This window comes from Egretta garzetta, unplaced genomic scaffold (genome assembly GCF_000687185.1).
Source record: "Egretta garzetta isolate BGI_Z169 unplaced genomic scaffold, ASM68718v1 scaffold220, whole genome shotgun sequence".
Classification (NCBI taxonomy): Eukaryota; Metazoa; Chordata; class Aves; order Pelecaniformes; family Ardeidae; genus Egretta; species Egretta garzetta.
Window position 1 is genome coordinate 6,645,106 of NW_009258414.1, and position 12,491 is coordinate 6,657,596.

The 12,491-nt window shown below is 36.0% G+C and overlaps 1 protein-coding gene across 1 annotated transcript in view; it reads right to left on the bottom strand.

Moving 5' to 3' along the window:
- Positions 1 to 12,491, bottom strand: part of LOC104130068 (connector enhancer of kinase suppressor of ras 2) — a 205,563-nt gene that overhangs the window by 12,121 nt on the left and 180,951 nt on the right. Inside the window, exons 18-20 of the mRNA XM_035898667.1 lie at positions 11,762 to 11,937; positions 10,174 to 10,247; positions 3,183 to 3,254 (exon numbers count right to left, since the gene is read on the bottom strand). Of these exons, the coding sequence (XP_035754560.1) occupies positions 3,183 to 3,254; positions 10,174 to 10,247; positions 11,762 to 11,937 (322 nt within the window). The remainder of the gene's footprint in view (positions 1 to 3,182; positions 3,255 to 10,173; positions 10,248 to 11,761; positions 11,938 to 12,491) is intronic.

The window sequence follows — 12,491 nt, forward strand, 5'->3', positions numbered from 1 at the left end:
ACAGCATGATTTAGGGAAAGCACCGAGTAACTCGCTGGGTTATATTCCATCCATAAAAATACAGAGGATATGCACCCTGAAATTTGCTTATAATGAATAGAGAATTAATTCAAAATAATTACATTTTCAAACAGTTTCTTTTTAAGAGAAATATTCTGTTAGAATCTTTACTTGGGTCTTTACTTGGAAAATATTGGGAGTGACCCCTACGAAATCATTGTTCTGTTTCAGTGGATAGCAGGTATTTGTTATATTTTTTGAATGAATGCAAAAGTTTTTTGGGAGTTATTAAAATTGCAAAGTTAACCCAGTTATTCAAATGAAATGTGATCAAATTATTCAGCCTAAAATGGGAACTTTTTTAATTTAATATTTGGAGTGCATGAGGAGATTGTAAATGCACTGCATACTTTAATCACAGGAAAGTTTTAAATAAAGTGGATATTGTGAAACAACCGACTATTAAATTCAATGCTAATTTCTGTAGGTGTATTAAAGCTATGAACAGGTTATGCATGGTATGGTAATAGATGAAGCACTTCTGGGAAATAAGGCCTTTAACAAGCTTGGAGTACCCTGTGACCATGGCAAGCAAAAGATGAGCTCATCAATTGCATTATTAATTCATTTCTAAGAACACGACTATGCTCATGTAAGACCTGACAGAACAGCATGAGCATTAATTTTGCAAACCAAAGTCTGCCTGCACCATGCAACCCAGCAGGCAAAATTCAGCTGCAACAGAGTGACTCTATCTGCTACATACAAATCAATTACTACCCATTGGTATACAATTCTTTCAACAGCAATGCAGCGCTAAAGGCACATCAAAATATTCTGGAGTGGAAAAAATTACTAAACAGTGAATCTGAAGTAAGAAACTGTGCAAACAGCTGTTAAAACAAACGCTGGTGGTAAATGCAGTTGAAGAAAGGGTATACTTTCCTCACATAGAGAATAAAGAAATGTTGTTCCTCTCCATATTAGAACTCCTTTACTTTTCAGCGTGAAAGATTTACCCTTCTGCCAGCATGGAAAATCCATTTAAATTTTGCAGAGTATTTGCCCTATTTCCTCAGATTACATGGCTAGCAATTTGCTGGGAAGATAGAGATTTGTGAAATTAGTATTCTAAATGCATTTTTCACCTATGAATCTTGCTTACTCATTTCAAATTTCACACAGGATATCTGGGAGAAGCAATTCCAGGACACATGTAAAGGCTGCAGGGGATGCCCAGGGACTTTACAGAGGTAGCATAGCAATCCATCATTTGGGCTGGGGAGTGAATTCCAATTACTCTACAGTAACAGCATTTCTGAAGGAAAAATACTGCAAAAAATACTTCAAGAGGAAGTTTGCCCTTTCTCTTTTCTCTTGGGAAACAGACCCAAAAATCCAGGAAAAAGGTTCTCAAATTCCAAACTAACATGGCACTATGATATGAAAATACATCCCGGCACCTTTCCAACTGTTACTCTCCACGAAGGCTGTAAACTGTCATACAGACAGCTTCGTTGGCTCCCCAGTGTAGAAAAATCAATGAATATTGTAAGAGCAGTTTATCGAATGTATGTCAAGACTTCCTAGTTTTCCTTGAGTCAGAACATTTTATGGTATAATAGAAAGGTATGCTCAATGGCACTTCAACAAATCATAGCTCTCAAAGTAGCTAAAATCAAGGGAGAAACCATAACAGAAGATCCTCACTTCAGTTTTGGGGCAAACAAATCTCAGTCACATTATATAACTGAACAATGGATCATTATTAATGTTGGAAAAAATATTTTTCAGCAAATTTTTATCCTAAAAATAACAGCTTGACACAGCGAGATACTCCTGAGAACTGAACCTCCTCCTCCTCATCGTCAGTGGATGATGAACTAGCCTGAACTGTTTTAATACAGCCAGTCTGATACCTCAATACAGTATTTCTTAAAGGGCCATGTAAGCCACAGAATATAAATGTTCAATTTAAAAATAATTTTTTGACATTGGCATTCCAAAGAAAAAAGTCCAGCTGTATCCTGAGATAGTTGTGCCTTTCTAAGTCTGTGAACAGAAAGAGCTAACTACATCTCAAAGTTTCAGCAGTCTACACCAGGGAAGATTTAAGACTTCAAAGTATGGTAACATCATCTCATGTGTCCTTGCTTTTTGCCTCAGCTGGGAATAAACAAACTACCGAAATAACAGGAGGAGGTAGAACATTTGACTCTACCTTTGAGGATCAAAGGTACCTCCCCACCTTTATCTAACCTCTGCCTTCATCACTGAATCACAAAACAGAAGCACAGAGTAATTTAGGTTAGAAGACACGTCAGGAGGTCATCTGTTCCCACACCCCTCCCACGGCAGGGCCAGCTTTAATGTTGGATCAGGTTGTTCAGGGCCATGTCCAGAAAAGTTTCGAATGCCCTCCCAGCACATCCAAGGACACTTAGAAACACACAGCAATGCCAACAGCTGAACTTTGCTAGCCTCTGTTCCTTGTTAGGACAGTGATACAATGAATAAAATTAATTAATATTGGGTTTTTGTTGTTGTTGGGGTTTTTCTTGGGGCAGGGGGAGAGTTGGTTTTTTTGGGTTGCGTTTTTCTTTGTTTTCAAATTCTGGCATGAAAAATAAATTCATCTCATTAGTTCAACCCCATTCCTGTTTTAAAAAAAACTATTTCAAATTGCTTTTCTCTGGTTTTAGGTCATGCCATGTGTTACTGTGGACTGTCAGTAGGGCTAACTATAAAATATCCCGTCATGTGGGTATACCCTTAAGCGTGAGCTTTGGTATGTGTGCATTGTTTTTATACACCAAAACATTTATCCCACAGTAATGTTTGTAGCCTTGATCAACAAAGAGTTAGAAGTGTGATAAACTTTATGCCCATTAACATACAAAAATTCTAATGAATGTAGATGAGACCAAGACAACTAACTTCTCTAACACACCTTTGCAGAATTGTGACGTGGCATGACAGAAGATTTCACCGAAGTGAGCCACACCATGTAATGTATGGGCTAAAATTAATGGAGGCCTAAGTGGACCAAGTACTGACAGCGCTATTAATCACCATTACATCATGCTCCGAGAGTGTATTTCTATGTGAGTTGAAATATTATTTTCAATTATTGGAGTACCATGATGAAGAATGCATCACGATTAAGAGGAAACACAACTTACCTATTCATTTCTTCAAGGCAGTCTGTTGCAAAGTAGAAGCTCTTTATTTTGGGGTGGCATGCTTTGAAGGCACTAAAAAATAAGCACAAAGAATAAAAAAAATACCTTTTCTTTCAAACACTTAGTCTACAAGTATGCAAGACCGAGCTGCTCTATGATTCTTCAGCATGTTACAGGTTTCACAGGCATTTTGAATCTTCAGTCTGAATCTTGCTGGATAAACTTACAGGCGGATTCCTACTGATCTGATTATGTCTACATTTGCGAAGCTAACCGGTACTCTGTAAAAATTTCAAAAGCCCTTGAATGACTTAGAAATGTAAATCATTTCAATAACTAGTGATGTTATACATCTAAAAACTTCTTGGGTGAATGTGAAAATCTTATTGAGTGTATTTAAATACATATTAGTTGTATTCCAAAGATATCTAAAGTTTGATTCCTCCATCTCTTCTCCTATATTCAGATAACTATGGTTTGTGTCCTACTCAAACAAATATAGAGGGCTACCAACTTGTGTGATAACTGTCTCATATCCTTACTGTAATTCTGATTCTGAAGATATACATGAATTTATCCAAAATTTAGTTTTGCCTTAACAAATGAGAAGAGAAGGAATATAAAGATGAAATAACTATCCAGTAACTGCATTCAAGTGGAGATGACATTAAGAATACAGCACTCTCAAAATTCTCTTTACTTAATCATAAAACTAAGATCTGTAGAATAAGCTGAAATAAATCAATGTTTCCTAAATTTAATACAAAATTTTTTAATCCCTAAATAGAATTTTAATTCCATTTAGCTTAAGAGATGCATATGGAAAGTTCTAGAGAATATAATTGGCAGGTTTGCTTTGTTTGGATGTTGACAATAATAAAGAAGTTCCTTAAATAGTCTTCACTCTAATTAGTCACTTCTAATTCCAGCAATTGCTTTGTCGTTACTCTAAACCCAAACATATCCCAGGTACTTTTCATCTTAATCTACTAATCTTTTCTGTATTTTTTTCTGCCATCACTGTGAGTCATTAATAGCAAATGTTTCTTCATCTGCCACCTAGCAAAGAACAGAGTTGTGAATATTTAGGCTTAAACCTCTATTTATTATTACATTATAATCCGTGGTCAGTTCAATGTTTCTCACTAATTTTTTTTTATTGCACAGTCTGCTCTCACAGATAGCTTTCGATTCAGGAAGTCAAAAGCTATCTGTGGGTTTGGTTTTTCTTTTTTTTTTTACTTTGGTGATTTTAAATTGATGCAATTGATGGTTAATTTATAGAATGAAGTTTTTTGAAAAGTGCAAGTAAAATCAGAAATCACTGGAACAGTTCCAAAAGCACATCCCAATAGGTTTAACTTAGTTTTAAAAGTCTGCACTGTTTTACTTGTGCAACTAATACAATATTAGTAGTATAATATATTATATTTTTGGCTACGCTGACCTGAGGTACTGAATGGCTGCATGACAAGAGGTAGCTGTAAGACTGACATTGCTCTGTGCATGGCTAATATTCTTTCTCCTTCCTTAAATGTCAGTTCCATCACCAGCCACTTGGGCAGTGTGATTCCATTCTGTGTTACCAATTTCATGAGACAAGGTCTGATTCTCATTCAGACTGGCTGCACGCAGCCATCAGTACTTTGCTTTGGAGTCTATTCAGACTACATGCAGGAGATAATAATCACGCTCGAAATCTTACAGCATGGATGATTATAGTTCACATAAAAATGCTCTTTATTAATGCTTTTATATGGTATAATCCCTAAGCTCTCCCTCAGTTGAGCAGTTATTTGAAAACTGCTAAGAACAGTAATATTTTTTAATTTTTTTTTTTTGTGTGAGTATAATTAAAAGGAGTATTGCTGTCAAGGAAACCACAAACTCAGAGCATTAAAGACTATTATTTTGATTAGTTGGCAAATGTTAAAAACCCCCACACTATCATTCATAACATTTACGTTAAAATACTGACATTTATACGGTAATTACCAGATGTAAGAATTAGATTAGGAATCATTACACGTGGCATTATGAAAAACCTGTGATGCAATGTTTCTACTATTAAAAGCTTAAATGCAAATGAGCGTTTTATTAATTACTATGATTTATTGCAGTTTTCAGAGACAAAAATGAAAGCTGAAGAAGCTTCACTTGGGCACACTGATTCTTATATATGTTATTAATACCAATATGTATAATAACAGGCTTTCCTACCAAAAGTTCTACAGAAAAATGAGGTAACAGCAGAGTTGCATTTATGTGCAGTTTCCTTTTTCATGGAATTAAAGTATATTAAAGGTAAGTTTACCATCATAAAATGTTTTAATCCCATAAAAAAGACCTGAGAGGTATTTAAGTATTGTCTTGGCATCTGGACATTGATCATTTCAGCTGCAGATCCTCAGCTCCCTAGCTACTTGTATTTTGCAAATGAAAATGGTGAGGATGTGAGAAATCCCGGACAGGGAGGAAACTTTTCTGACGCCCACTAGATGGCACATGCTTGTTAATTATATGTACTGAATTTTAAGATTTGAATGCAAGAGATTTTGCTCATTATATAAACATAGTTTTAAGTATACTCTGATCAAATTTAGGATTTCTTTCACCTGATTAGTGTCAAATATTCTTAGCCTCCTATTCTTAACGTGGAACTTTTACTCCCCTTATGCCAGCAGCATCTCCAACTGCTCTAGCAAAACAGATGGTATCTGTCTGGGAATAAGAAATGTGAAATAGTTTTGTATATATCTTTATGCACACATACACACACATATATTAGAGTGGTACGTTACACCTTGTTAATTACACAGTAATTAACAAATACTGTACCTCCTTACAGAACTCAATTTTTAATACTCAAAACAGAAAGTCATTACTAAACAAATACTCTTGCATTGATATACTATTTAAGCATGATATGTTATTTCCACAGATATGTTTTTTGCTGTGAAGTCAGGACTCTGTTTTCTGTTGGTCTGAACTCTGGGCAACATCTCCACCTTCTAGTGTTCCATTTGCCCAACCATCTTCCAGCTCTGAGATTTAAGTATTGGCTCGAATTGGAGAGGATTATGTGGTGGATCTAAGGATTCTAATCCTCTTGATTAATCCTGTTAGAATATCACATGATGGAGTTTCTGCTTGTAAATAGGATTATTTTCCTAGAGAGGAAATTTACATACATGAAAACATTAAAATGCCAATATTGGGGTTTCAGAGTCAACCTTTTAAAAGTTAGAATACATCAGAGTTATTGTGATAAACAACTTAAATTTGGCTCCACTGTGCTCTTGCAATGTGATACAATCTATGATTATGTATTTGAATATTACATTCTCACAGGAACCCTACCAAAATTAACATGCAGAGTGGACTTTGCCAGGGAGGTGAACTGGGGTATGCAACAGATAAGGCTACTTTGGGTAGGACTCCTGCCTCAGTTGTTATGGAATTTGGGAATGTGTCATAAAATGCAGACAGCAAGAATAAATCAGTTAAATGCTGCAGGTTTTCCTGCTCCTGCAAAGGAGTTCTTGCATGCTAAGTCACAGCTATCAGACTTGGTTAATACATGAATGTTCCTTAACATCTTTTTGTCTGATATTCTGATAATTTACAGAAATGGAGAGCACTTAAGAGTTGCAATAATGTATTGTACTGTTATATATACTTACATACTCTGAAGAAAACAGGTCTTTACTGTTATGAAATAGAGATCCCAATTCTGTGGAAACTTTTGACTTAAATGTTTTTGCAGTTCTGTTTCTGGGGTGCAAAATGTGACAATAAATCCATCTTCATCTCCCAGAAGTGTCACAAAGATTATTATTAGAGAAGCATTTAGATAGACTAGCATTAAGAACTGCAGAAAAGTCTCCAGGGAAATAATTTTAGATCTACAGGCAAATATGAATAATAATCACTAGGTGATTTTTGAAAGTTCAGGCAAAGCACTAGTTAACAATGATTAATTATATACATAGTTCCATTAATCTTTAGCCTTGTGGATCAACTTCATCCTGGGGCATCATAATTATCAGTATCTTTGAAAATAACATGATATTGATGTCATGCCACATTACACAAACTTAAATAACCAAGATTTCTAATACGGTGTGATCAGGTTTAATCATGAAGATGCAGGTGTTGCCTAAAAGCAGTGGAAATTTTTTCATTGTTAACGCAAGAAACCTCCTCTCGCAGGGACAAGGTCATTCTACATCCAAATATAGCCTGGAGAGCTAAACCAGTTTGAGATAATGCCATGATTTGTATAATAATCACTGTACCTTCATTAAATGCATTAGTGAGGCAGATCATCAAACCATACAGAATAATGCATCCATTTACTATAGATTCTTGTGAAAGCTTTCTTAAGGCTATTTCATTCAATGTATACTATGGACATCAATAATAGTCATTCTATAAAACAGCATTATCCATCTGACAGAATGGTGGAAAAGACAAATCCATTAATTATTCTAGTAAGACTTCAAATTCTTTTTTTCAATAAGGTTTGAACATTTCATGTTGATGGTTCTGAAAATAACAGAAGTTTGAGGGGAAATCCAAGCTGAGTCCCAAAATGTTCTTAGTTTTGCTTTTGAGAGAGCAGAAGGAAAACTAACACTGTGATTTTAGTGGCCTTCTTTAAGCATTAAGATACTAAGAGTACTTTTCAGGACATTTTAATTTAAAAACAAATGAACCTACCAAAAAGAAAAAAAAAAAAAAAAGAAAGATCTAGGTTTCTTTCCCCTCTCCTTATTAACTGTTAAGGTAACTGCTTTACTAGCTGTTGCTTCAATGTTAAAGTGGACTCAATCAAATAGAAGCGAGTAAGAACACAGCCAGATTTATATTTTCAGATTTCAAGCTTGCAATGAATTTTAGGTTACATTCCAGCACCTACAAAAACCCCACTATTAAATGAAAAAGATATCCTAAAGTGGAAAGAAGTGAGAACTGATCCTGTAAAATCTGTCTTTCACTAGTTCTCTGAAAAGGAGGTAAGCAAATCCTAACTTAAATGTTTCCCTCTAGTAGAGCAGAGAGAATAATGAACTATGAGTTAGAACTTTTCCAGAACATGTTGGGTCAAAATGGGTCACTATCCCCTTAATTTCATTTGTAAAAGGAATGCAGAAGAATCAAAGCACAGGCAGTTGTCCCTAGGCTCACCAGAACCACCAGCTTTCCAGTGGAATCAGGCAATGGCAATCATGCTCAGTCCTGTCCTCGGTAAGATAACATAGAAGAGGACAGGCACGTGCTTCAGAAGCGCACTGTGGATTGGAGCTGGCTGTAACACAAGCAGGGCCCCCCATTCATATATGCTGGATATACCGAAACGCAAGTGAGTGTAACGCTGGATTTACTTTGCAGTTTTCAGAGGAGCAGGTAAAACAGTGGCAAATGTAAGGTGTAGTTTTTATAATGGGGGAAATATATAAATGATAGTGCATGAAGGAAGAAATCAAAGGGAAATTCAGCTCAGTGAACAAAGGGAATACACTATTAGGCATCTTCATTATACTTTTACCCCTGGACCTACCTCTTTTTTGAAAGGATTTGAAGCCTGAAGGTACTGAGTTTTCAGTAGCGTGCAAAGTTTTAGTTAATCAGACTTTTTCCTGTTCATATACCCTACAGAAATTGTTCTCTAAGAAGCGTTCTGAGGAAATGTGTTATAATGCTTGGAGAAAAGCTCTGGAAGCTATTTCTAGCTGTGCACAATGACCTTCTGTTTGATCTTGGTTAATTCACTGAAATGTGTTAAGTGTTTTATATCCTAACAAAAGGGTATTATTTTTCCTATATTTTTGTTCAATATCGTTATTAATAACTACTCATTTCTCAGAGGAATTTATAGTGCTCAGTTCATGTTTAATTTCTACAGTGATACCCTCCGCTGAAAGGAGTAATAGAAGTATAAATGCACCATCTTCTAATTCTTAGACAGTAATAATCCCTCCAGACAAGAACAAGCAATTGAAGAAGTTTGATTCTCTGATGAGCAGTCTCTATTGTAATTCATATCTTCAGGATTTTTACTGTACACGCATTCATAGTTGTAGGGCTTATATTCCTCAGACCAGAACTGCATTCAGTCATCAGAAAAGCACAACAAAAATTCAGCATACTTAGTTATAACTCGGAAAGCTTTAGTAAGAGAGTATCTTTAATGCTATTCTATGTAGCTCCTCACGGCAGCAAGTATTAAAAATCCAGGTGCAGCATACAGAAGACACAAGCAAATAACTCAGGAGATGCTGGCAAAGTGCTGGTCTCCAAGCATTAGAACAGCTCTGTTAAACCTGCTGTTTGACAGCTATGAATCCCAATCCCAGCACTGCTTGCAAGCAATTTCCAATGAGTGTCTGTTATTAAATACGCCTTAAGTGTGGTAAAGCTTAGCATATGCTTGTTCCTGGGAGCATAATGCAGTAGTAGCAATACGCACATAAGCAATAACACAATGTTCATTTTGCATATGGAACCTAAATATTTTAGCAGTTGAGAATAACGCAATATTGGGTATGTAAGTTTTGTCCATAAAGGAGAAAATGGAGATTATATTCACTGTCCCTTGCTACGGTATTTTCCTATGGTAATTGTTTCTTGCACACTTGATTCTTATCAGGATGACCATACTGAGCCTAAGACAGTTTTATCTCTTGGCTAATGTAGTCATTGTTTTTTGCTTTGCTTATTTATCTGAAGTTGTAACTGGGCTATCTGGGTAGCTGACCAAAGTGTTATCCCAATTCTTTGTAAGACAGTTCATGGAATTTACATTAAGTTGTATCTTTTATAATAAAGAGAAGCACTAAAGCTTAAGTCGATCTGTTATGTATTGTTTACAGATTTCAAAGTTTACTCTGTAACTTCTTCTCTGGGCTTTGCAAATTTTCTGTACTATATATAGTACACTTCTAAGAGTGATCCTTCAATTTATAAACGTAATTGACACATTACTTACTGTTTTCTTCTGCATTCAATTGCTCTATCTATCCTGAACTCAGGTAAACTAATGAACCCTTCTGCTTTTTCATCCTATGAAAAGAGAAGAGAGAGTGACGGTGAAGAAGAACATAGAGTTAAAGAAGAGAGAAGTGAGCACTAGCCATTTGGGTCTTGCATTAAGAACAACCATCCAGTCAATTGAAATGCTAAACAGATTTTCCCCATAATGTTTTTACTTTAAAAAAACCAAAAATGTATTTACTTCATCATCAGTGACTATTATGAAGTAACTAAACTGACAGTTTCTTAAAGGAACTGCAGCCATCCTAATTCCCCTTTGCTGAAGATTACAGAAAACCTGTCAGCACCAAATACAGCACCTAACATAGCATTCGAGACATCAACAGCTACAGAGAAGAATTCTCAGTTTCTTCATCATAGAGTCTACGTTTTAAAACTGTTTCGTGGATGCCTCCTTTTAAAGTCACGATTGGGCAGACCATCTGCCCTGCTAATAATAACTGAGGAGGTTCCTACAGCGAGCTCACCAGTGATTAGATGGAAAAGTAATAACTAGAAAGTATCTCTTGCCACTTTTTGCTTCTTTTGAAGTAATTTACCAGGAAAAGCAAGGAGGCGTATTAACACCAGTCAGATTTCTGAGAAGTATTAGCAAGTGTACTATGAATTATGGTGTGGCTGTAAACAACAGACTGAAAATCAGTGGGACACAGAATGACTGCCACCTTGCATGTAACAATGTCAAACAAACAAAATGTGCAACACAAAACCTGAAGGCCTTTATCATCCGCAGCCTGAAGCAATGCTGTTTTGGGCTGATGAGAAAATACTAAAACTGAGGATACTTATGCTAGTAAAATTGTCCTCTTAAAGAAAATGGAAAATATGCACTAAAATATCAGTAATCAAAGCAGGCTGTATGCAGACAGTTTGGATCAGGCACTGAGGCTCGATGCATACAAACGGAAGAATAGCAGTCTAACGATTTTTGGCTTCTCCCCTCCATTATTTTTTCCTACATATATGCAGATTGCACAGGCGTAGGCCCAGTGGTTTTCAATAGCATTTCGCCAAGAGCAGCGTTTTACACATGAGAAACTGCTAACTCCAGACTAATTCAGCAAAAAGCAAGAGGAACATCTATATAAGAATAACTTTCAGATAAAGAGATCCACGAATTCAGATTTTTCACATCTGCTTCACATAATGCTTAACTAAGATGAATGGTTACACTGCATACATCTCCCCACACAACTGAAACTAAGGAGAGCTCTGTGTGAACACTGTGTTCGTCCAAATAAATAGTATCAGTGGAAAAGCATTAACTACTGTCATGAATTTCTTTAAGAGTGCCATGAACATCCAGTCTCTTATTAAGTTTGGGCATGGACTTTGGAGACTTTAAAAAAAAAAATTTCAGTTGAAATATTTCCAGCTAGATTGATCCAGACCTGGCAATTCAGGTGGCAGTTCACTGCAGTTCACTAACATATCCTACCACGAAGTAAAAATAGACTTTATTCAGAAGAATTATAAAGCTTAAAATTTAATTTTGACTTTCTCCAAACATAGAATATACTTACATTCTGGTTTGTGTACCAGTACAAGGATGAATCCTTCAGAATAAACCAGTACTTTTTCCATTTCTGTGTGAAATAACCTTTGGCATCCTTTTTCTTCCATAGCCAGCCTTCGCAATCTCCGTGCCCCAAGTCTTTGCATGAAATCCGTCTTCTGCTCCCACTTGTTAGAGAGCTCCCTGAGAACGCGGCAATAGTGTGAGACATCTCACTGAATAAAAGAGTGAAAGAACTATCCTATACAGGCTACTAGTGTTTAACGATGATTCAATTCAAAATCCTTCAAGCCAAATCCTCTCCAGTTTCAGGGAAAGGAGATTGAATGAACAATTTCCAAATTCAACAATGCTCTGCAATTTTGGTTTCAGCATGAATACAAACCAAAAAGGGCCTGGTTTATGTAATGGTTTATTTAATTTCCAGAGGGTTCATTCCTCTTAGGGCTGCAATTTTATCTGATTGAGATGGGGATCATCATTCCAAAGTAAAACTGTATTCATTTAGCCCTCAGTCAGAAACTCAGAGTACGACATAATCTGTACACAGATGTAAACACCACTTCTTCCATATAACTTCTGTTACTACTTTTAGCAATAGAAGGCCTGTCAAATTCTGGGAATTTTTTACCTCAGTTTTTATAGTCAATAAAAAAAGAGAGATCATCCACTCCCATAAAAATGCACACACTTACATTTCCCCTACCCTGAAGAACAATATTTTAACTTTACTGCAT